At 41.4% G+C, this 26,361-nt stretch overlaps 1 protein-coding gene across 1 annotated transcript; it reads right to left on the bottom strand.

The window, feature by feature from the left end:
• Nucleotides 1–712: 712 nt before the first annotated feature.
• Nucleotides 713–22,783, bottom strand: PLEKHS1 (pleckstrin homology domain containing S1). Its single transcript, XM_069460515.1, has 13 exons — nucleotides 22,743–22,783; nucleotides 16,981–17,027; nucleotides 13,535–13,623; nucleotides 13,317–13,423; nucleotides 12,200–12,334; nucleotides 10,795–10,870; nucleotides 9,779–9,880; nucleotides 7,831–7,956; nucleotides 5,510–5,616; nucleotides 4,811–5,020; nucleotides 3,936–4,037; nucleotides 2,582–2,717; nucleotides 713–1,023 (listed from the first exon to the last, which is right to left on the bottom strand). Exons 2-13 carry the CDS (start codon nucleotides 17,006–17,008, stop codon nucleotides 844–846), a joined length of 1,398 nt encoding a protein of 465 aa, XP_069316616.1. The 5' UTR covers nucleotides 17,009–17,027; nucleotides 22,743–22,783; the 3' UTR covers nucleotides 713–843.
• Nucleotides 22,784–26,361: the final 3,578 nt, after the last annotated feature.

Raw genomic sequence — 26,361 nt, 5'->3', positions numbered from 1 at the left:
GGGATTCTTGGCTCTGCCACTCAAAAACTATGAAACCTGGACCCCCAAAGCAGGCGCGTCTTTCATCATTCTAGGCCTTGATTTCTTCGCGTGAAATGACAACATGGTATGATATTGTTTCTGAAGCCTCCTTTTACTCTAACATTGCCCGATTTGATTAGTGCTTTATCTCTCTGCCTTTGTTTTCCTATTTATAAAAAAGGGTTTTATTCTTTTGGCTTCCCAGGATCATTAGTTAATGCATCCATTAGTTAAGAACTGTCAAACTTTGAAGTGCTAAGTAGTTGTCTTACTGCTTGTACAGCAGGCAGATCTTTGCTGCCTGTGACCTAAAACTGCCTTGACTTCTAAAGCTTCTGGGTCTTTAAGAAAACAAGATACTTAACTGAATCCAGGAGGCCACTCTGTCTCAGCACTCTGGAGGGGGTGATGAGAGGCAGGAGGTGTTTGGGAAGGCTGATCGGGTATCCCTTCTCTCTTGGGAACCTTGCCTTCCTGGAATGAGTATTTCCAACTGTACGTTCCCTAACAAAGAAGGGATTGTGTGGACCACGACCTCATGGAACACGCAGCATGTATTACGTGAGGGACTGACCCAAGCTGTGTCTGTGCTGTCTGGGACAAAGTCTCAGATAACAAGGCTTTCCATTTTCACTACGTTCCATAGTTATTATCCCACAGGACCCTCTCAGCATTTCTGATGCCATAGCCAGAGAGGGGACAGTTATCCCCACTGTTAAGATGCAGATGCAGAAATTCCGAGAGCGACGACTTGCCTCCTATAACAGGGTAGTTAAAGCCCAGGGCTCCATCCTGGCTCAGCCGCTGTGGGTCCCTGGCACGTCACTCTCCAGAGCTCTGCCGAGGGACCTTTTTAACGGCTGGACTCCTCTTTAGGGTCCTCTCCAGTCCAGACGTATCCGGTTGAGGAGGTGTGACACCTTGATACTTTAAGGGGCATGCACAAGCTACAGCATGGAATTTCTCCGAATTTGGGATCCTGCCGATGGTGAGTTTTACTTTCTAAAACACAAGAAAGAAGAAAATTACATGACTAAAGATTATCCCCTACGGTGGTTGGTTCTCAATCTGTCCTCATTCATACACTTCAAAGCTGTTTTTGAAGACAATCCTGTGATGAACTGTAATATCTGGTCCAGAAGCAGCCAGGGATGGCTTGTGTATTTGAGTGGAAGGTGGGTTTTTATTTTCTGGCATCCACTGGCCTGAGACTTTAGGGCAGATTCCAGAGGGCATTGATGGTGTCCAGGTGGGCCCACTCGCGCCAAGAATTAAAAGAGCCTCTTGAAACTAGTGAATCAAGATGAGACCGCCAGACAGGACCAACCCCAGACAAAACTGGGAGGCAATTGAAGTTTGATGAGTTTCGCAGGCAATCTAGCATGTCCTCCCCCTGCGTGCGCGCGCACACACACACACACACACACACACACGCGCGCACACACCCCCTTCTCCCTGGCCTTCTAGCATCTCACATTCTCTCCCCTCGCGGGCCCCACCCCATCCCCACTCACCCTCCCATTTCTCTCAACTGTAGCCTGACAGGAAGAAAAGTAAATGTGATGGGCTCGGGGACTTGAAAACATCAGGGCCAGTGGTTGTGCCTCCGTTGGTGCCACACTGCCCTCTTTCAACGTTCTTTTTCCTTCCGGGGACCCGGTGTTTGAATTTTAAATAAGGATTAGATATCCATTTTAGAAATACAGAAATAAGCCAGGAATGGTGGGAGTGGAAAAGTAGGGGGATAAATGTGAACTTCTCCAGTTGAAGCCCCAGCATACCGTTCCTTTCCTCTCCTCTCTTTTCACTCCCGTCCCAGGGTGCAAGAAGTAGTTTGAAAACCAACCCTCTCACTTCAGAGAGAATAAAGTGAAGCCCAGGGAAGGAAGGGGTTTTTCCAAGGTCACAGGGCTAGTTAGAAATAAAAGTAGACCATAGAAGGAATTGAAATGGAGACTGCAACTGATGTCCAGGACAACACCTAATCCTTTATAAATACACAGACTCAGTGTATACCCACATATTATGTTTCATTCTTACGATAACTCTAGGAAGATACAGCTATGATGATTTCTGAGATGAGGAAACTGAAGCTTACAAAAATGAACTTGCACAACATTCCATGGCCAGTCATAGTAGAAGTAAAAGTAACTATTAATGTATCGAGCACCTAATACGTGCCGGTTACTGTTGTAAGCATGTTACTCTCATTTAACCCTCCAACAACCAGTGCTGTCATTATCCCTGATTTTTCATAGGAGAAAACTGAAGCACAAATTGGTTGAAGGAGTTGCTTTGCAAGCCCTGAGCCAGCCTGATTTCACACAAGCTTTTTGCATCTGAGGTCCTGAACTCAGGTACTCTGTCTCCTAGCCCAGTGCTCTCTCCAGACACCACTCGATGAGAAAGAATTCTGAAAGAGTCCTTCCTAAAAGAACATTCTGTTACTTATACTCAGTGGCAGAAGAAGTAAGAATCCCATTTGTGTTCAGAGTACTTCTCAGAGTCCATCTAAGACCATGATCTTGTTCCTTCTGGCACTGACTTGCCCAGTACTCACCTCCTTCTGGATGGATCGGCTGAGAAACAAGGAAACCTCCTCCAGGCTGTGGGGCTTCAGGTCATTCACCGCCAAAACGTGATCTCCATGATAAAATAAGCATCCCAGGCGCGGGGGGCCTTCCCACTGAGCCACACTGCAGTGGGAATACGACAGGTGAGACGGAGCTCGCTGGGAGGGCGGGGCACACGTGGGGCCTCGCTCTGAGCTTGTTGCAATGCCTCTCAAGGAGACGACCTCCTTTTCCTGTTTGGAATATTCTTTGCTCCATCACTGCTGTGGGAGCCTAACCCTTCCTCCAAAGCCCAGCTCAAATCATACCACCCTCACAAAGTCCTACATTCCGTTCCTTTGCTGTAATTAATGTCCCCTTCCCCTGGACTTCTATTGCATTGTGTGAGTACCTTATTTATTTTATTTTTAAATAAAATGCATTTTGTATTTACGTGTTTGTGTGGCTATCTTTTTCACCAGGCTATGTGACCCTGGAAGTATGGTACCACCTTTTTGTTTGTTTTGTTTTTTAATTTTTATAACCCCATAGCTCCAAATAAACAGAGGGTGCTCAATAAGTGTTTGTTGGAAGTGGGTACATAATGATTATACAATGAGTATCTAATGAACAAATAAATGAATTGACTAATGAGCAAGCCTAGTCATAGAGAAGTCCACAGTTTTTATCAAGTATTTATTGAGTCTTAGAGTGTGGAAAATTTGAAAAAATGGAAGGTTGTGGTTCCTCCAAACTTATAAGATAAATAATGTGTAGCATTTACTGTACATTGAAGGGCTTTCTTCTCTTATAAAAATGTAAGCTTTCTTGAAAATAAATTACAAAGTCTTTAAAAGAATGTAGAATCAAATAAACAGTGATTAAGAAAATTCTCTGCCACACTGTCTTTTGTGTCTGATTCCCTGACAGGCAGTTTTTTTACCTTGTCTCTGGAAGTCTTAGACCCTGATAGGTATGCCTTTTTTCTTTTAGACCTTTGAATTTTGTTAACTTCATTAATTTCATTCATTCCTCAAATATTCATTGTTCAATGATTGGGAATGATGTCCTTGGACCATATGTATGCCTGCTCATTCTTCTTCATCATTGAAAAGTCAGAAATTTGCTGCTTCCTGGACTTTTGGGTCCTCTTATACACTTCCCCCCAACCCCACCTTCCAGCTGACTCTCCTAGACAGCAATACCCTCATTTCTGCTTCAAAGACCTTCTTGTAACAACAGCAATATAATAATCCAAGCCTCCTGGTCAGTTTTACCAAATTCAGTGTTTCAAGATATAATTATTCTCTTCATCTCCTCCAACTACATGTATAATCAATAACAGTCAAATCGCCAACCTACCATATCCGTCCTGCGGCTTCTACGAGAGCGACATAGTTTATGATATCAGGAGGAGAAAGGAACACATTCAGCTTCTCCACTTGGCTTTCATCAGGGATGTTGCTATGAGACAAGACATTTGTAACAGTCATATCAGGTGACTGGCCCTGGCTCTGAACTGTACTTTCTGAGTAGACTTTTGGCCTCCTATTTCTGAGATGACATTAAACATTTTCTAGGTAAAGAACATTTTCAGAAACATATGAAACATTTGCAGAAAAATATGAATTTAAATTTCTGAAACGTACTCATTAATGTCCTTCCCTACCCCTCTTGGGATGTGGTGGTAGGTGGCAGGCAATAGGAAGGAAGGCAAAAATGGACTAAATTAGTTACATAACTGTTCACATCAGGTCAGTTTGTGTATTTCTTTGCCAGAAATGATTCCATAGAAGAAGACACAGAGAAGAGTTAAAACTACAACAATCATATCAAATGCTCTTGGTATCACTTAAAACCTAAATACCCCTCTCCTAGTTGATAATTAAGCCTCATGCAACTTTTGTGCCTGTAATCATGCTAATATAAAAAGCTGGGTGACATGCTACTTAGGTCACTGTGTATCCAAAGTTCTAGGACATGAAAGACTGCCAAAGGAGAATTTTTAAAAATAGTTGAACTTGCTACCCCCAATCCAGGGACCGCTTTGCCCCAGCAAAAGAGAGTTATTCACTCTTCTTGGCCACAACGACAGGGAGAAGTTGGTCATATTCTTGGCTGACTTGGAGATTTTTAGGAACTGCTTTAAAATTTAAATTCTACACAAAAAAAAAAAAAAGAAGAAGAAGTCTGCCTTGCTCTTAGGGCCCATAAAGTTTTAGAAATTAGATCTTTACTTGATTAATATAGACAATTGCACAACAGTTAGTGAGGTGGATTTCTTTTGGTCACTTGTGGTCTGCACTTCCGTATTGGCAGGTGAAAGACATGAATCACTTCCTGAGTCTCGTTCCTGCAGGCGAAGCTCCTCATCTTGGGTGTCTGGAAGGATCTGGGGTTCCTCTTTGCTGCTCTCTGCAGATTCACGGGATGTCTCTTTGGAAAAACTAAAGTATAAGAAGTTAAAACAAACCCTTTTTTAGCATGTCTATTTACAATTTTCCGCTGCGTGTGTCAGATTTAAGCAGCTAGCAGCCATGTGAAAACTAACAAGGTCTTGAAGTCTATCCAACCACCATCAGAATCCCAGCCATAGTTAGAATCAAATCCAACAAAATTTCCTTCTGAAAATGGATATGGAATCAAAATAACCCTTTACAGGGTTGGGAGGACAGAAGTGAGAGTGTGAAAGACAAATGCAAAATAGAAAATAACTTCCCCAGGAGACAGAAAATCTCCTGAGGACGTCACCGATGGTTTTCTGTGGCTGGAGAAACCACTGCCACATTCTCTTGTCTTATTACTGAATAATATGTTGAACCTTGTTTGTGGTGATGTTTTGCATCAATTTATCAACTACTAAAATGAACTGGCAGTAATTATTCCATAACAGCAGATTAGCTAAAATCAGTTTTTTAAATGGCTGTTTTACTTACCAGGATCTCATTGACTCGTAAAGACGCTCAATTCTTCTAGAGTCCTGGTCTGGACTGCCAGGTTCAGTGGATCCATCAGTATTGTTGGAAGCAATAATATTATCCAACTACAGACAAGAGGAATAGACGTAAAGATACAAGTCTACCAATCAGGTATCTTCTTGTTCCTGATATTATGGCTCTGGGCCCTGAAATAGTAGGTGTTAACACATCCACCACCGGATGAATGTGGTTCTCCTTTGGGGTATATGAACCAACCTTACCAGAACCAGCATAGCCTCTGGCGGACTCAAAGTCAATTTTCTTCTCCCGAATCCCCCCATCTTCCTGATACAAATGTTCTTTCTATCAGACTAAATTGCTGTTTACCTTTCTGTTTCATCATTAGACACTTAATGACATGAGAGCTTTTCCCCAATCAGTTCTACCACAAAATCATGGCACTTGGCTGGGTCGATGACACAGATGCAATGAGGAGCTGGTCACAGGCTACTGTGCTCTCAGGCAGCCCAGGTTGCTTGGCGGGGGACGGGGCGGGGTGGGGGGTAAGGGTCCTAGAAGACATGGCCCTTGGGAGGCTCTCAATAACTCCTTTAGAACGAAGACAGTCACTTGCAGCAATGGTTGTCCAAAACCCCTGAGGCCTCCTAGCAAGTTCATTGCTGACCCATAATTGCAACACTTGGCTCCAGTCAAGCCAGTCTCCCCATTGTCCCCTACAAACAGTGTTCTTCTCGTCCCCACGTGCACCTGCTTCTTTTACCTGGAATGCCCCTCTTCCCTCCTGCCTGTTGAAATCGGTTCGGGCCTGGCTGACGTCCCGCAGCCTCCTCTTCTCACCTCAGCTACTGCCAAGTTCTCCTTTTTCTGGATTTCTATTGCCTAGTTTTGTACTGTTTTTTTTCGGGGGGGGGGTGGTCTTTTAGCTTAGTCTTAGCTGCTTTAATAGACTGCATCCCACAAAGTGCCTAAAAAATGCCAGGCTTAACTGGTGCTTGACACACACCTGACTGGTTGTTGGGACTATCACAAAAGACTGCGTCCCAGGAAACACGAGCGCAAATGTATTTTTGGTGAAAGAAGGGCTCTGTGCTCAAATGAGCTTGGGAAATGGTGTGCATTGTATCCGGCTTGCCTATTTATAATGCACCACTGCATACTAAAGGCTCTGAGAATTCTGCTGCTAAGAAGCTTGTTTAACCTCTTTTAACTTGGTGTTTTCAGAACTTATTTAGCTGAGAATGCTTACTCTGTAGAAACACATGTCACCATCTTGTAGAAAACCCCCAATTTGGGAAATGATGCAGTCCCTCCAGCCCCCTTTTATCTTCCTATCTCTCACTTCCATTCTCTTCTCAACTCCTGACCTCGAGCAATCCTCCCGCCTCGGCCTCCCAGAGCGCTAGGATCGCAGGCATGAGCTACTGCACCTGGCCAGCCATTCTCTTCTCTCTGTAGTCTACCACAGATGTAGCTGCTAAGTTAATATCAGTGAGAGTTAATTCAGGTTTTGCCACCTCCCAGCTCTGAAGCCATCACTGCCCCTATGCTACCTACAGAATGAAGTCAACTTGGCATTCAAGACCCATCATGTTCTGACTCTTTTTTGTTTTATTTCCCACTGTGCCATTCATGCACTCTAGGTTGCAGCCTAACTGAACTATTCATCGTACATATCAATTGCCGTTTCATCTCTGAAGCCTTCCCTGCCTCTGGTAGAGAGAGAAAACCTGTCCTCTATTGCTTCCTGAGCCCTTTAACCATGCCTCTTCTGTCACACTGTCACGCGGTGACTGATGAGACTGTGATCTCTGAGGGCAGGGGCAACGTCAGATTCATCATTGTAGGCACCGTGCCTAGTACAGTCCAGTGCCGGCGCTCAGCAGGAGGTCAGGAAGGGCTTCCAGCAGGTCAATAGACTAACGCACACCACCCAATTTATCACCCAGGGACCTTTGCTCGTATTACTCCTTCTGCCAAGAATGCAGAAAGACTCCCCAAGTCAATCCCCCACATCCACCTTTTACCAATCAAGTAGGGTCAAATGCATCTCCTCTGAGCAACCTTCCCTGACCTTTTGTCTGGAAGTCAGTTCCCCCCTCCCCCTTGTGCACCCCTGGGCATTTTACAAGCATCTTTCCTCAGCATGGAGCCCTTCCATCTTGTTTTATAGTCAGCTCCTATTCAGCTGTCAGCACCGTGAGCACATCATCTGATTTACCTGTGTTCCCACGGACCCCACCTAGTGCCTCGTGAACAGTGCATGGTGGGGTGCAGGAAATATTTGTAGGACTGCATGATGAGCAGACAGAAGGGGTTACCTCTAAAAGAACACTTCGAGGACTAAGATAATGACTCTCTTCTTCTGTATCTTCCATGGTCTCTGGCAAGAAATCATGTGGTAGATGAGCTGGCCTGAATCCTGGAGAACTTTCTTCCCTAACATGCTGAATAAAAGAGAGAAAAAAGGAATTAATGCTTTTTTTTTTTTTGTCTTTGCAAGTGATGAAATTAAATCACATGCTTTCTGGAAAAGCCATAATAGATTAGTTGGGTTGAAAAGACCAGAAGATCTTCCAAGGTTACATCCAGAAGCCCACAACTTGAACTTGCCTCTGGAGTCTGGGTCACCACTGATGATATAAAAATATAAGCACATCACTCAGGTTTTTTTTTTCTCTACCATCTGGAGCTGTAACCTAGAACAAGTGGTTTTCTCCCAGGGGGGGGCAATCTAAGTCCCTAAGCCTGCTATGGAGTACTCACCCCCATCGTTTTCTGGTTATCATCCAACGCCATCTGAGGAGGTAATTAACTCAGAGTCCAGCCACTGCACCTTTCCTCTTCCTGCTCAATATTTCTCTTTTGTGTTCTGCTCTCATGCTTCTATTGTTTCCATAGCAATGTAATTTGGTCATGTTGATCATGTGATAGGGTGAATTATAGGTTTCAAGGTGATCTAGGTTCAACTAATTATTGCCCTCCCTTCCCCAGTAGATACACAATACTCTACCACAAAGTAGCTGCTTTGTATGGTAGGAAAATTGTTATAAGTACAATCTAATTCTTCTAAGAACAATGCTTTCGAACAGGGGCTTTGGAAAAGACTCAATGTTCTCTAGGAAATCCTTGAAAGAAGGTGACAAAAAAACAACAACCAGGTGTATTTAAGTTGTATCCATTTTTCTAGCTCCAAACTCATGGAGCCAGATCATCTGAGCTGAGGGTAAAGAAAGGTTCTCCATGTAATTTAAACAATAACAACAACTCCCAACAAGGCGAATGGTACTCTTAACTGGAGCTGGTTGAAACGTCACTGGATCTGAATACATAGTATGGAAAAGCAAAATGACCAATAATGTTATCTCAGGGGGGAAGGGGATATCATGAGTGAAAAGCAAGAGGCATTTACTGAAAAGGATTGGCCTTGCTAACTCTGTTTTGTGCCACTGTTTCTACTCATTAAATGAATAACTAGGATGAGGTGTTTGGCCTGGTGAATTTGATATGTTACAAAAAGCTTTTAAAATAGTTGGAGAGCTACCAACTAGATAAAATAATAGAATATGCTTCATTAGATGAGCTTGGTACCCACAGACAGGGGTAAGTCAGTGGTTAAGTCCCCAAGGGAAGAAATATTAATAGTATCCATGCAGGAGAACAAAACCACTCAGCCAGTTTATTGCTGATATCCAAAGTTGGGAACATTGCAAATCCAAGAAAGCTGAGGGTATAATTACAAGTCACTTTCAAGAGGCAGACATATTATATTTTACTTCCTCAAGTGGATTTCATTGGAAATGAAGATGAAGTGCTACACCGTCATAATGAGGAGGAATACCGATCAGGGTAAATGAAGGAAATTGGTAAGAAACTCTGCCTTTGCCTGTGCAGTACAAACAGTACGGCAGGAAATCAAGTTGTGTTTGGGGACTCTCTTTACAGAGGGATTTGTGTGCTGTGTGTAGAAGGAAGGAAAAGCTGCCAGCCAGGCTTTGGTTTAGCCAAGGGATCTTAACCTCACACCCCCAGACGCATGTCAAGAATATCCAAAGTGAATGAATACATTGAGAGGTATCCAGGCCAAGCAGTGAGGCTCATCTGTGGTGTGGAAACAAACTACACATAGGATAAGAATTGTTCTTATGGTGCGTTAGGCTTGGAGGAAGGTGGACATGGTCCAATTCAGCTGCTAATTGGTGAGATTTTGAAGCATTAGCTGACTCCAAAGTGTGCTATTCTGAAAAGGAAAGAGGTAAGTACAATTACCTCTGGAAGACTGTTTCTTGGCAAGCTGGAGTCCTCTGATGGGCTGGAAGGGCTAAGGAGAGGGTCTGAAGAGGGCCTTTTACCATCCAATGAGAGTTTCTCCTGCTTACAAGAGAAGAATGGTGTAATCAGGGCACAGCTAATCTCTCATCTGGAATGAAGCAGCAGCCTCTCCACCAGACTCCCTGCCTCCAGTCTCTCCCCATGGCTGTCTAATACTCGTGCTGCCAGATGGCTGGTGTTATCTCACTAAAACTAGAGCTAACCTTGTCTCTCTCCTGTTCCCAGACCCTCGAGGACGCTCAGCCTGGCCTTCAGAGATGACCCAAGTTTCCCTCAACCTGTCTTCTCAACTGTATCTCCCTCATGCCCTGTTCTCTTTGCTTAATCATTTGAGTCTACTTGCAGACATGCTTTGCTTTCTCCTCCCTGGCTTTTGCTTTTGCTGTAAGCATAGAACAGCCTAGAAAACATGTCCAAAAAAAAAAAAAAACCCAAAAACCTCAAGACCAAAATTCCATCTATAAATGTCTGCCCTAAGAAAGAACTTAAAAAATTAGCAGAGGCCCCTGTAAAGTAAATTTAAAATTTAAAGCTATTAGCACTTACATGAAAGAGACATTATATTAAAAATGCAAGCAAGATGAAAAACATTTTTATAGAAACCACCCTAGACTTAGTCATTTGAAAGGAAGCTTGTTATGTACCTTAAATAACAATGATTGAAAGTACTGTAGTTCTAGCTACTATTTAAAAATGCTACAGTTAACTTTTCCTCCCCCCACCACAATAAAGAAAATCTGAAGTGTCTGTATTTTAGCTCTCTTGCAAAATGCAAAAATAATTTTTCCCCTATTGTGAATCATAAAAAAATAACAAGGACGTACATGTTCTCACTTATTTGTTCCTTGTATTAATGCCAGTAGCTAAGGAGGAAAAAAAAAGCTACCACTGTTTCCTGTTGAAAGAGGGTTGTGTTCAGGTGCCCTGTTATTTTATTAGTGATAGAGAGTCACCTCTGTATTCTGATGTGCTGCTTTTATATCCTGGCAAAATGATGACATGAAGGAGACCCAGTCTTTAATCTTCTCCCTGTTGATAGGAATAAACTTTCAGCCAGCGTGTGACAGCAATAGCACCTGCACTCCTTTGAACCAGAGAGGGATTCTTTTATTAAGGTTAAAACAGGCAGTGAGAGCCGGTATCAGAGAAATAAGGATTTTTCATAAGTAGTTTAAATGCCCACCTCCACATTTGCACACTAAAATTATCTCTCATGCCACCTTTGTGGGGAAAGCTCAGAGAAATGAGAAGTAAAGTAGGAAATAACAGTAGTAATCACAGGGCTTGGGGCTTTTGGCTTTGACGCTGATTTCTTTTGTGTTCTTAAGCCAGCCCCCTGACATGTAAGTGCCATTTTTGTGTAACTGTCCAGGTGTGTCTCCCCTTAAGGAATGCACGTGTTTACGAAGAATGTGCTTGAATGATTTTGTATAAATCACATCTTCTTTTCTGTTGACTCACATGACAATTTAAAAGAAAGCTTTGGGTCAATCTGAAACCATGGTTCTTCATACTTTGGCTTTAGCATTTGTAGCCATTCCCCCACCCCTCAAAGCCAACTTTGCCTCTCACTCAAGCAGATACTTACCAATGAAGAATCCACTAGGCACCTCTGCTAGTGCCAGGAGCCTCTCTTGAAAACTGAAGACTCCACTAGGGGTGAGCATAGTCCCTCCTTAATATATGTAGCTTGTATAGATGTTGGTCTATTGGGTTCTTTTACATGGAATGCATCTGGGGTGATGGTGACTGTTATGCACTGAATTCCCACCCCTCTCCATTCATATGTTCCAGTTACAACCCCCAATACCTCAGAATGTGACCTCATTTGGAAATAGGGTTGTTGCAGATGTGATTAGTCAAGATAAGGTCATACTGGAGTAAGACGGTCCTAATGCAATATGACAGGTGTCCTTATAAAAAGGGGAGTTTGGGACACGGAGACATGCACACACCGAGAACACCATGTGAAGCCTGGAATTATGTGGCCCTGAGCCAAGGGAACTACCAATAGTTAGGAGAGAACAGACCCTTTCCTGGTACCTTCAGAGGGAGCGTAGCCCTACCAACACCTTGATTTCAGACTCCCAGAAGCCAGGATAGTGAGACAATACATTTCTGTTGTTCTAAGCCACCCAGTTAGCTTGTGGTACTTTGTTATGGCAGCCCTAGGAAACTGGTACAGTGACTTTTCAGGATATTTTAACAAGTAATGAGGACTGACAAGATGGCGTTTGAGGTTGCGGCATGGGTCTCTGTTCAGGGCATGTTTGTTGTTTATTGGTTTAGAATGTTTTGGTCTCTGGTTGCTTTTGTGTTGCACACAGGAGATGCTCTGTGCTATCTTACTACTCTCACCTGTCATGGCCAATGAGGAAGTATTCTCTGTTAGTGGTTCTGATGGACATCACCTCATCAGGGTGGCATTTAAACATCTTCTGTACAGATTGCAACCTCTCCTGGCTACTTATGCCGACTTCTACACTGGAATTTCTGTTGGATATAGATACAGAGTATTAAACCAATGTAAATATAAAAATGGAAAGAAAACGGACTAATATTTTATACTGGGATTCAAATTGTTTTTTTTTTGTTTTTTTTTTTTGTTGAGACAGAGTCTCACTTTGTTGCCCAGGCTAGAGTGAGTGCCGTGGCATCAGCTTAGCTCACAGCAACCTCAAACTCCTGGGCTTAAGCGATCCTACTGCCTCAGCCTCCCGAGTAGCTGGGACTACAGGCATGCGCCACTATGCCCGGCTAATTTTTTCTATATAGATTTTTAGGTGTCCATATAATGTCTTTCTATTTTTAGTAGAGACGGGGTCTCGCTCAGGCTGGTCTCGAACTCCTGACCTTGAGCAATCCACCCGCCTCGGCCTCCCAGAGTGCTAGGATTACAGGCGTGAGCCACCGAGCCCGGCCTGGGATTCAAATTGAATAAAATTTCAGATTTGCTTGATACATGTCTTGAAGATTATCCAATAATTTTAGAAAATAAGTTTGGATTTTGGATATGGTCTATTATTAATTGGAAATAATTTATTTAGCCTGAAATTTAAAATTCAAAAGTTCCTATTGTGTTTGGATTCCTGGTGCCACAAATTATCTTTGTCAATTTTTTTGTACATAATTTTTTAAAGAGAGACCAAAAAAGCTGATCTGAATATTTTTAAAATGCATTTTGCCTTTATAAAATGGTAATTTCATCTGCTTCATCTTGTCCACAAAGTACATGAACCAAAGACCTTCACTGAATGCTTCTTAAAGATTTATCAACTATAACATGCACTATAAAATATTTATCTTTTGCTCAAAGTGTTCACTATTTTAGCGCCTGTTCAGTCACAAATAATAAGTAAGTTTGAAACCCTTGGTTGCTTTGGACAATGATTTAAGTTTCAATTTTCATGCAACTTGTTGGTATTTGACTTTATAGTATTTGTTGTTATAAAAATTTTCCTGCTTGGATACACACCGATCAATTTCAATGGAACCTCGGTGATGATGGTCTTTGTAGTAGGAAAGACTAAAGCCCTCTTCCCCATTCTTTGACAGGATGAAAAACCGTTTTTTCCATGAGTTCTGAAAATAAAAGGGTTCTACATCTCAGTTAAATCTCAGAGGAAAAGAAAGGCGTTTTAAAAATGCTTATGAGGCTGGTGGGAGGCTTATTAAATCATAGTGAATACTTACCACAGAGAAGAAAAGCTGAGGAGGTGGTGATTTAATAAAGTAATCTTGTTTGCAGACTTCATTTTCATAATAAAATGTAAATTGTTTGCCTAATAGGAGAGAGTGAATGGGACCCAGTTTGTTCTCCATTAATTTCTGAAAAGAATTGCTTTAACTGGAAAACACTGTTTATCTCTGGAAAGGTCTTCGAATTATTCAGTTATTGGAAAGAACACCTATAATAACCCAAGAAGACAAAGAGCCAAGCGTATGATTGTTATTCTCCCACAGCGCGAGAACTTCATTCAGACAACGTTTAGGACACCTTTATTCAGCCCTCGCTGTCTGGCTCTTTGTTCCTGAAGTGTGGCGTTGGCTCTCTACCTGTGAGCGAAAGTTTGTCTCCATTTCCACTGCAGGAGCGTGATAATTCTGCATTGCCCTTTGGCTTAACAAACCAAAGAAAACCACCTGCTATTGAAAATGAGGCAGCAAAAGGCTATTTTGGGGGGCGGGGGGCAGGAAGAGTTGCCGCAGAAGTTGGGGAAGAAGGGAAGGGAAGGACAGCTGCCGCACCAGAATTACCAGGTACTATTCTAATAGTTCCAACAGCTGTATTATTTAATACCAAATCTTCACTCTGTTTTCACTTAATAAAGAAGCTTTAAGTTTTTAAGTAAAGGCTTCCTTTTCCAAAATTAAGGACAAACTGAACCTACAGCTTGGAAGTGAAAGCAAAACCAAGCTCAAAAAAACCAAAGCCCAACACGTGTGTGCTGAAACTACCTGAAGCCAGAGAAAGAACCATTAAAAAAGATTAGAGGGCCATAATTAGTGCCTGTTTCATCACACAAGACTGAAAAACCTTATAATTTACAGAGCATTGGGTAGAGTACTCAGGAAGGTCTTGCCTCAGTAGTGAGGGATAATTAGCCCTCTACTGAGGACTGCTCCAGATCCACCCAGCAAATGACAAAAGCAAGACTTAAAAGAGTTGGCCCTCTTGTCCGTTCATCCTCTGTGGCGAATGTATTTTGCTCTTGTTTTGTAAACCTATGTCTTGCTCTTGCTCTGTAAATTTATCTTGTCCTTCCTCAATAAATTTGGTTTCATGCTTGCCTTAAAAAAACAAACAAAAACAAATAAATACAGAAACAAGGTTGTTTCCAAGAAACTTAATTACATCCCAGAACAAAGTTCAAGATTTATAGGAATGCAGAAAGATCCAGGACCTGACAAGGTAAAATTTGCAATGTCTGGCAATCAAAGATTACCAGACATGCAGAGAGGCAGGAAAATACGACCTGTAATGAGGAGACTAATCAACCAATTAAAACAGGCCTAGAACTGACCCAGATGTTAGCATTGGCAGAGAAGATCATTTTAAAAGTTATTAAAACATGTATTATCACTGTGTTTTCACAAAGTTAGGTAGAGACATAGAAGATATAAAAAAGACTCAGTGAAATTTTAGAGATGAAAACTACAATGTCTCAGGAAAAAAAAAGCACTGATGGGAATGAGAGTAAAGGCAGATTAAATATTGCAGGAGAAAAGATTAGTGAACTTGAAGGCATAACAGTAGGGACTATCAAAATAAACAAGAGTGAAAAAAGAATTCAAAAACATAAAAAGAGCACCAGTACACTGTGGACAGTTTCAAGTGGCCTAATACACAAGTAAGAGGAATCCTTGAAGTGAGGGAGGGAGACAGAAAAAGTATCCAAAGAAATAATGCTAAAAATTTTACAAACTTAAACTATAAACCCAGAGATCTAAGCAGCTCAGTGAACCCCAAGACAGGATAAACAAAGGAGAGTACACCAAGTCTCATCATAATCAAATTGCTAAAACCAACGATAAAGAAAAAAATCTCAAAAGCAGCCAGAGGAAAAGAAAGACATGATGTGTACAGAACAAGGACAAGGAATAAATACACTGATTTCTCATCAGAAACAATGCAAACAAGAAAAAGTGGAACAATATATTTAAAGTAGTGAAAAAAATACCATCATTCAAAATTTTATATTCAGCAAATGTATTTTTAAAATGAAGGCAATTTCAAGACTTTTTAGACACATAAAAGCTGAAAGAATTTATCATTAGGAGGCTTGCATTGTAAGAAATGTTAAAGGAAATCTTTCAAACACAAGGGAAATCATATCAGATGGAAATCTGAATTTATACAGAGGAATGAAGAACACTGAAATGGTAACTACAAGGTGACATATATGAAAATTTTTTATTATTTAAAACATTAAAAGTCAATTGGTTTTTAAACAAAAATAATGGCATTTATTACGCAGATTATAACATATGTACAAGTAAAATGCAATCTGATGGTACCATAAAGGCCAGGAGGAAAAAATGGAAATACATTTTTATAAAGCTCTTGTATTATATGTGAATTGGTATAATACCACTCGAAGTTAGATTGTAATATGTTAAAGATGTGTTTAAACCTTAAAGCAATCACTAAAATAACAAAACAGAAACTTATAACTAATAAGCCAACAACAGAGATAAAGTGGAATCATAAAAAAACCTCAATCCCAACTCATTCTGAGGCCAGGATTACTCCTCCTGATAAAAACTCTTGGCAACCTAGGAACAGAAGGGAATTTTCTCAGCCTCCCAAAGTGCTGGGATTATAGGTGTGAGCCACCACACCTGGTTACAATCTCCTTTAAATCCCTACTCATCTTATAGGGTCTAGCTCAAATGCCTTCTCCATAAAACCTCTCTGGATTCCCCTAACTATTAATACTTACTTGCTTTTTCTTCTTCAGACTCCATAGCATTTTGTATTTATTTCCTGATTCCTGTCATAGCCTAATTATATGTCCCAATGTTAACTTCCCAATACAGCTACTTGCTTAACTTTCTAACAAGATTATAGACTCCTTGCAGACAATGACTCATTAATTAATCTGCATATCCCTGCAATTTAAAGCACAGAGACTTACTAGTAATGGGTGCTCTGTAAATATTTTTTAGTTGAATTGGATAATTTAACTGATAAGTGACTTTATCCTAAATTCTGCTCTTCTGACCACTCACCTACAATGAGCTATGTGAATGAGCAAGAACATTTGAATAATATACCTTGAGCTACCTCATAATAAATCCTGTTAACAATTTAGGCAGTTTCTTTAAGTGAGAGCTACATGTAAAATTAAGGAAATATTCCCCAGTCCTTGCTGGGTCCTAGCTTTTGCTATTAGCACCATCTTCAAGCAAAAGATAAAATTTTAAGCCCATAAAAGTCAGAGAATGCTAACTTTCTAGATAGGTAAACTCTTAAACAGTAATTAACTGAATCCAGGAAGAGACAAACCAGGAATCATTGTCACAGAATGCCACCCATTATACTAAGACCAATTTTGGTATCCTGCTTAGCTTAAAGGGAATTGTTGGTCATTTTCAATAAAAAGATTTCTCCTTCTGAGATTATGCCTGTTGGGTACCTGGACTCTTCTGAGGTTTGGGTTCCATGCTGGCTGGCTGTTCTCACCTGTCAAAAAGAAGGGTTAAGCATCAGTTACTCCCCAGACAACAGTGTGTATGCTTCATTGATTAGCCACTGAATCACCTGGTGCTCACAAATGCTGATGAGAAGGGTTATGAGTCTCCCCCTTTCCATCCTTTCTTTAGTATTTCCCTCCCCACCCCTGAGGCTGAGGGTGGCCACGGTAACGAGGACAAATCCAGGCAGCTGTGCTTATGCAGTGGGTGGTTCTGCAGAGGTGTTCGTTGTAAAGATGACTGAAGGAGCTGTCTTCCTTAGACTTTCTCTGTGCCTGCTTCGTAAGTGGCTCTGACAAGAGAGCCCTGGTGGACAGCAGCACCAAGGAGGAGAGGTAAGCACAGGGCAGAGGGCAGAATGCCATGGAGCAAACACAGCTGCCGGCTGACAGGAAGCCCAAGTCCCTTTCCATGCCAGGAGCTCACTGACTCCAGAGGGAAACTTAGGAGCCAGCACCAGGCCACCCCTGTTCTTCAGCTGCCTCAGCCACCTGAGTGGGCCCTCCTCATGGCTGCCCAATCCGGGGGGCTGAGGGTGACACAGAGAAACTGAATGTGAGAGGCCAAGTGCTTGCCTGGACAGCTGCTGGTGATCCCATGACCAACACAGGGCCTGAGAGAAGGGAACTCCCACAGGGAAAGGGCTGCAGGCAGGGGAAATCTTTGAAACCAGGAATGTGTTGGTGACTAACTTATACCTTAGATTAGTAAGACTTGCGAAATAGAAGGCCCTTAAGAGGTAAGAGCCAGGGAAGTCCCAGAGGCCCTTTACCATGAAACTGACATGGTGTCATGTCCTGGTCTTCAGCATAAACTCACTCATTGCTCCTAAGGTATAGATGACTCACAGTGATTCTTTAGTATTATATATATATAGAGAGAGAGAGAGAATTTTTTTAACAGATATGAAAATCTCACGATTAGGGCAAGATCTCAAGTACTCAAAGTATACTTTTGGAGGTTTGTCAGAGCATATGGGGGAGCTCTTTGAAGACCAGTGGGGTGCTTTTCTGGACCTTGAAATCATACCTACTCTGCCTAGGGAAAGATTTTCTCTCTTGAGGTATGCTGTATAATAACAGTAGTGATTACTTGAGGAAATTATGACTTTTCTGGGGCATCTTAAAGCTTATGTTGAAGAACTGGTGCCCTTAGCCCTTACCTGGTGTGGTTGGCACACTCAGATGCGTTCTGGGAAAGATGCCAAGCTATGGAGGCCAAAGGGCTTTGTGTCCTGGAAGGGAAATTCTGCCCGAGGAAGAGAAATATCACCTCCTCCAAACGTTGCCCACTCCCCCAAAAGCATGGACAATATAAGAAAACATTACCCCTGAGATTTTTGTATCAAATTCATGAGGTTCTTTCCAATTTCAAGGATTTTACTGCCTGAAGAAGAATTGGGGACAAGCGGTTTCCAGCCCATGACCTTTCCCTCCACCCATGCTATGGGACTCTGCCACTCCTCCCCCGCAGCACTGATCCTCGTGAGTAACAGCACTCAAAGATCAGATCAGAGCACTGTGCCTGAGACATTAGCTGTGGGTGACATATTTTAAAGCCGCGTGTTTACAGCAAGCTATTTTGGGCTGTTCTTTGTCCAAAAGCCCCAAAATCATTTTGGATAAAATATTTAATTATTTTTAAAGCCTTTATTACAGTTTAAAAATTGAATTTGCATATGTTATTTCTTTTGTGTCTCAGAACTGTCCTATTCTGAGATAGCTCGTTTTACAAACGAAAAACTCCATCTGTAGAGAAGACTGAAGTGACTCACACCTAGGTCCCCTGGCACAGCCCCCCGCAGCACCACATGGATGCTCACGGACAATCCCAACCACAGTCATGTTCCCTCTGCATGGCAGATGGCAAAGTCCACTTTGGAGGACATCTCTGGCCTCGCAGTGCTGGTGAAGGGCTCCCAAGTCATGTGTCGGGACCACTCCTCCCTCTTCTCCCCACCCACCATAAAATGAGACGACAGATAAGGCATGGGGTGTGGTGGCTTGCAGTATTAACTCTGGGGTCTGGGGTTAAATTTCCTCACCATTATGAGAGATGTGACCTTGGGTACATTGCAGTACCTCTCTATGCCTCCATTTCCTCATCTGTAAAGTGGAGGTGAGAATGTTACCATGCTCTGAAGATTGCTGTGAGCAACACTTGAGATAATCTGTTGATGGGCACTCAGTATAGAGTAAGAGCTTGGTAAGTGAAAGTTGTTAGGTCCTTTTCAGCTTAGATATTCTGTGATCGTTTCATAATGGCTGGTGTTCACTGAGTATCTAATACATTCCAGGCACTTCTACTCTATATGTATTTAATTCATATATACATACACACACATAAAAGGACCTCATAGATATGTTGTTACTGAGAGCTCGGCGCTTGTCCTTGAGTCCACATCAGAAAAATGAGAACAAGTTGTTTGAGGAGAAGCAAAGAGAAGTTTATTACTTTGCCAGCAAAGGAGAAGGATGGAGATTCCTATCTGAAAAATGCCATTGTCCTAATAATAAGCACAAACACTGAGCTTTGAAAGAGTGAGTTCTCAGCTTCAGGCAATTGCTGTTCAACTACAGTTGATGATTCTAATTGTCCCATCCCATCCCAAGGCTGAAGACAATGCCACGACCTCCACCCAGACCTCCCTCCACCAGGTCCAGGCTGAGCCAGCCTCTGTTCTACAAATAACAAAAGACTTACCCTGCCCCTCCCAGCCTCTGGCCTCAGGCAGGGATGCAGATTTTAGTTCTCAAAAAGGAATAGAGGATTTTTTAAAGGGACAGAAAATATTTTTGCTGTTTTGTTCAGACCATTCCCTCTTTTACAATATGAAATCTCATCAGATCCTCGTAACACTACTATAAAGCTTATGCTATTTTTAAAATGATACAATACCCATTTACAGATAATGAAATAGTTATTAGCAAGATTAAGTAACTTGCCTTTGATCACATAATTAAAAAAAGGCAGAGCCAGAATTCTAACTTGAGAGTTGGTCTTAACCACTTTGCTCTTCCTCCTATCTAAGAAAGAATTAAATCTTTTCATAGTTCAGTTTGCATTTCTTGTCATTGCCCCCAAACAAAACAAACAAACAAAACCTTTCCAGTTTAGCTCTTTGATCTTATTAAGGAGAATCTCCCCACAGTCATTGCCTAACCTGTTCATTGTAACATTATTTGGGATTTGATGAGTGTGATATGCCAAGTGGTCTTATTTCCCTCTGACTGTAGTATAGCCTGTAAATGGGAAAGAAGCCAAATTCTGTAAAATAATTTGAAGAGGTTTATTCTGAACCAAATTTGAGGACCATGGCCCAGAGCCATGCCCAAGAACCCTTGAGCAAGTGGACTGTCTGTGGTTGGGTTACAGTTTGGTTTTATACATTTCAGGGAGACAGGAATTACACATAAAGTCATAGATCAACACATGGAAGGCCTACGTTGGTTTGTCCTGAAAAGGTGGGACATCTCAAATAGGGGCTTACAGGTTATCTAGGTGGATTTAAAGACTCTTTGATTTGTAATTGGTTAAAGAAATGAACCTTTGCCTAAAGGCTTAGAATGTTTTAAGATAAGGAAGTCTGCTAATCAGAGATAAGCCACCAGCCCATTTACCCCAGACTCAAGTAATTTGTTATGCAAATTGAGGACAGGTTTGTCTTACGTAGATTTAAGCCTGTTAATGAGTTACAAAGGATTTCTCCAAGAAGGGAGGGTGGCATGATAAGGCATATCTGACCTTCCTTCTCATGGCCAGTAACTCAGTTTTAGGGTATATCCTTGGCCAGGAGGGGGTCCATGCAGTCAGCCGGGGGAGAGCTTAAGATTTTATTTTAGTTCACAAGTCCAAGAAGCTTATCAAGAAGACCCCATAACAGCAATATTGTTCTTCTACAGAATTTTCAGTTTTCAATTTTGCAATTGTTCAACTGCAAAAAAGCTTCTAGGTAGAATCAATATCGTTAAAATGTGCATACTGCTCAAAGTGATTTACAGATTCAATGTTATCCCCATCAAAATACCAACATCATATTTCACAGATCTAGAAAAAATAATCCTAAGCTTCATATGCAACCAAAAAAGAGCCTGAACAGCCAAAGCAATCTTAAGAAAAAAGAACAAATCTGGAGGCATCACATTACCTGGCTTCAAATTATACTACAAGGCTACAGTAACCAAAGCAGCATGGTACTGGTATAAAAGTAGAGACATAGACTAATGGAATAGAATAGAGTACTCATAAATAAAACCATCTACCTACAACCAACTGATCTTTGACAAAGCAATATATACAGTGGACAACAATATACAGTGGAAAAAGGAAGTTCTATTCAATAAATGGTGCTGGGAAAATTGGATAGCCACATGCAGAAGAATGAAAAAGGACCCCTGTCTCTCACTATATACAAAAATTAATTCAAGATGGAATAAAAGACAATGTAAGGCATGAAACCATAAACATTCTAGAAGAAAACGTGGGAAAAACTCTTCTAGACATTGGCCTAGGCAAAGGATTTATAAGACCCCAAAGGCAAATACAGCAACAACAAAAATAAAGAAATGGTACTTAATTAAATTAAAAAGCTTCTGCACAGCAGAGAAAATAATAGAGTGAATAGACAACCTACATAATGGGAGAAAATATTCACAAACTATATATCTGACAAAGGACTAATACCCAGAATCTGTAAAGAACTCAAACAATCAGCAAGAAAAAACAAACAACCCATCAAAGAGTGGGCAAAAGACATAAATAGAAGTTTTTCCAAAGAAGATAGACAAATGACCTATAAACATATGAGAAAATGCTCAACATCACTAAGCATCAGAGAGACACAAATTAAAACCACAATGAGTTACCACCTTACTCCTATCAGAATGGCCACTATTAAAAAGTTAAAAAACAATAGATGCTAGTGCAGAGAGAAAGGAATGTTTATATACTATTGGTAAGACTGCAAATTAGTGCAACCTCTATGGAAAACAGTATGGAGATTCCTTAAAGAAATACATGTAGACCTACCATTCAATCCAACAATCTACTGCTGGGTATCTATCCAAAAGAATGAAGTCATTTTAGCAGAAATACACCTGCACTTGAATGTTTATTGCAGCACAATTCACAATTGTAAAGATGCTGAATCAACCTAAGTGTCCATCAATTCATGAGTCGATAAAGAAAATGTGAGATACATATACCATGGAGTACTACTCAGCCATAAAAAGGAATGAAATAATGTCATTTGCAGCAACTTGGATGGAACTGGAGACCATTATCCTAAGTGAAGTATCTCAGGAATGGAAAACCAAACACCATATGTTTTCACTATTAAGTGGGTGCTAAACTATGGGTACACACAGGCACAAAGCAATTAAATGACATGAGAAACAAAAAAAGGGGGAAGGTAGGAGGAGGGTATGGGATAAAAATTTACCTATTGTACAATGAACACTATTTTGGTGACCCACACACCAAAAGCCCTGACTTAAGTATTACATAAGGTACTCATGTAACAAAAATACTTGTACCCCCTTTAATCAATATTTTAAAATAAGAAAAAAAAATTTTTAAAAAGCTTCTAGATCACCACAGCCTTGAGAACCAAAACCAGTCACACTAAGAAGTACTTACTAGAAGCCAGGAGGTCGCTGGTCCAGTGCTCAGAAAAGTACTCTGTCCCCGGGTCTCCTGAACTCACCTGTGCTCGCTCTGAGCTCTGGTGCTAGGGTGACAAGTAAGCACAGGCTCCGTTTGAAATCTGAACCAGCAGGAAGTTCTCAAACTCCTACCCTTCGGCAGATTTTACTCTTGCCCCAAATTGAAATGGAAGCTGGTGCCCAAGGGGAAGTCCTGGGCTTTCATTCTTGTGGCTTGGTGCAGAACTGCCCTTGGCGTTCCAGCTGTCTAGCACCAAAAACTGAAAGCAAATAAATAAATACATAATTCCTGCCAGACTTTGGACCGTAGTTACAAAAACTCTTATTAAGAACAAGACCAACCTACTCTTGACTTCCTGCAGTGACTACCATTGAAAAAATCCCTTTGCTTCCCAGCCATCCATACCTTACCTATGGAAGGATTCCTTTGTACCAGATGAGGAAACAAAAGCTTGGCTTCTCCAACACACTTGCGTATGCCCATGGTTTCCAGGAAGAGCTGCTCATTTATCCATAACAGAGGTGTTGTCATCAACAGGGTGGCGCTGGGCATGCTCTCTTGCACAGCCACCCAACAACTCTTAAAAATAAGCAGGCTGAGCGAATGACCACTCTTACACCTGCCGAGTGGCGCCTGGCCACCATAGGGTCTTAGGTATGTTTTCACTTATATCACAGATTGTTGGGGAGAGGAAGGAGTGCTAGTGGATGTTATCTTCTTATATTACCTTTAGAAGTAAAAGTACAGAATTTTAATCTTTATTACCCTCATTAGTGTAGCTGGGCTCAAATCAGCTCTGCCACATATTCATTGTGTGGTCTTGGCAAGTTACATAAGTTCTCTGAGTCTGCTTCCTCATTGGCAAACTGGGGTTTGATTACTAGCTTCACAGGATCTTTATAAAACTTAAGTAAGATTTCGCATATAAGAAGTGTCTAGCACAGTGTTTGATCCATGGTTAGCATTCAACAAATGTTATTTCTGTTTTTCTCTTTCGTACCTTATGGAAGGTACAGGTATTATTGGTTCCTTTATTTAGCAAACCTAGCTGGACTTCAGGCATGCAGGTATTTATTCATTTAGTCTTCACGTCCTGCGCAGGACTGGTTTTGCTTGATTTAGGAAAAAGTTTCTTATAATGTATTTCCTGGATGTTTCATTAGGTCAGGTTTTGACTATTCTGGAAATAGTCTTCAGTATCTTTACATTTGGTCTTTAACCAGATATCAGTTGTAGCTTTAAGTAGTTTACAAAAAGCTTATGCCGATTTCTGCTTACTTGGGAACTACAAAGCTACAGACAGCCCATCATTATAATATAGAGACCTAACTAAAAAGGGGAAGAGAAAAAAATTACTTTAAGACTTGTGTTCCTTTGGAAAGAATACCTATAACACAGTTAGGCAGATGGACTCTCTGTCACCATCCTGTTCCCCTGTCCATCCATCCATTCATCCACCCACCCATCTATCCCACCCTGTTCCAGGCTTTGTGTCTTATTTTCCCAGGAGTATTACAAAACCTAGTATATCCCACAGGTGCCTAGGAAAGCTGATCATACTGCAGATGCAACCTATAAAATAAAAACTTCAAACAAAAATTGACACAGAAACCTAATACCAAACTTGTGATACATAAACGTACGTATCACATTCCAGCACAGTTTTTAAGATTGTCTCCAAAGGCGTGTAAACAAGATATCAATCAAATACCTGTTACAATAAGCAGTCACCTGTTCATTTGAATGATCAGATGAGTGATTCCATGACTTTGCTAATTGTGCTTCTCCATCCCAAAAGTGCTCTTGAGTTCTGCTGCCCCTTAACTGAAACACACGGAATGGTTTACATCACATGGCAATGCCTAATATTTATGGGGAATTTTTATTTTCTAGAATATCTCCTTTAATCCTAATAATCTTGTAGTATAAATATTATTATTCCTAAATTTATTTATTTTATTCCTAAGTTTAAAAGGAAGAAGTTGAAATTTAGAGAGATTAAATAACTTGCTAAAGATTATGTAGCTTGTATGTGACTGACAGAAATCAAAGTCTGGTCTGTCCTAACTCTGAAGCCTGCATGGGCTCTTTCATAACCTACACTGTGTGAGTCCTGGGCTGTGATTGGTTGGCCTGGGCTCCCGACCTGCTCTGCTACTGACCGACCGTGTGACATTGCACAGGTTGCCAAACCTCTTGGGCTCATAATCCCGTTTCTGCCCCTTCTTCAAAGAGCTCTAAGTACTCATTCAGCTCTGATTATCATGCGCCCTTGAACCAGAGCCAATGACTTATCGATGTGCAGGTGGTCTCGCTGCAGGCTGCATGCTCCCTGTCCAGGCGGATAGTAAATATGTCCTTGTCAATGACACCAGTAAAGAAGTGACACTAATCACATCATATCAAGGCATTCTTACTGTCCCTCTTCTCTGGAACAAAGAATTCAGGGAAGGGAAGTGAGGAGAAAGCTGCACACAGAAAAAATTAATAACAAGGGTGCATTTTAGATTGTGTTCAAATCACGCCAGACAAAAATCTATTTTCTATCATTGTCTGGTTGGTCTGAATCATTTTATGTTTGTAAAGCATTTCACATAACTCCATGACTGAATTTGGAAATTGCTACTTAGGATTGCTTTGGGCTGCAACTGAAAAAGAGACACACAACAACAGTGGCTTATAATTTATTTATCATCCATCATGCAAGATGTCTGAAGTAAAGCAGTTCCAGAGGCAGTTTGATGGCGGTGATGTCAGGACACTGAGTTTGTGTCTCTGATTTTCTTGGCCTTTCCCATATAGTCGTAAGTTGGCTGCCGTCAGCATCATGTTTTCACAACACGGCATCTCCAGTGGCAGGGAAGGGTTGGGGAAAATGAGCATATGCTTTAGGTACCTTCTGCTTCGAGGAGGCAAATTTTTTTTTTTTTGAGACAGAGTCTCACTCTGTTGCCCAGGCTAGAGTGAGTGCCGTGGCGTCAGCCTAGCTCACAGCAACCTCAAACTTCTGAGCTCAAGCGATCCTACTGTCTCAGCCTCCCGAGTAGCTGGGGCTACAGGCATGAGCCACCATGCCCGGCTAATTTTTTCTATATATATTTTTAGCTGTCTATATAATTTCTTTCTATTTTTAGTAGAGATGGGGTCTTGCTCTTGCTCAGGCTGGGAGGAGGCAAATTTTTCCTAAAAGGCCTGAAGAAGACTTTCCATTACATCTGATTGGGTTGGACATATGTCACCTCAAAGAAATGAGGTTGTCCAAAATGAAATGAGATTTCATTGGCTTGAACCAATCATGATTATTTCTCTTGCCATCTGAACAAATTGGGGTTCTGCTAGCCAAGGAGGAGGAGAGTGGCTGTTGCAGACATCATTATCTGGCCGCTGCCTCCTTCTCCAACATTCTCTCTGAGCACTCTCACTGCTGGTCTCTGCATCCTGGGCACCTTGACCTCCGTACGTGCCATTGCCTCTCTCTGGCCCCACTCTCCTCCCATCTCTTCCTCTGGCTGACCACTATTCATCCTTCAGGACTCACTCCAACCAATTCTCAGTGATTCCTTCTTCCCCCAGACAAGGCCAGATTCTCTTATGACACCTAGTCATGGTGCAGTGCTAACTTCAGAACACATTTTGCCATTTGTAATGTTATATTCATT

The sequence above is a fragment of the Eulemur rufifrons genome, chromosome 28 (assembly GCF_041146395.1).
Source record: "Eulemur rufifrons isolate Redbay chromosome 28, OSU_ERuf_1, whole genome shotgun sequence".
NCBI lineage: Eukaryota > Metazoa > Chordata > Mammalia > Primates > Lemuridae > Eulemur > Eulemur rufifrons.
Note: the sequence above shows the minus strand (reverse complement) of the source record. Positions and strands in the feature narration are given on the sequence as shown.

Bases quoted from the DNA above. Each gene is read 5' to 3' on its own strand.
- PLEKHS1 (XM_069460515.1), bottom strand. From the start codon at position 17,008: ATGGAACCCAAACCTCAGAAGAGTCCAG. The intron at 12,335-13,316 runs GTGTGTATCCAA...TATATCCAACAG, and splicing joins GGTTCCATTGAAATTGATCG to AAATTCCAGTGTAGAAGTCG. The intron at 1,024-2,581 runs GTGAGTACTGGG...CTTGTGTTTTAG, and splicing joins GCCGATCCATCCAGAAGGAG to AAAGTAAAACTCACCATCGG.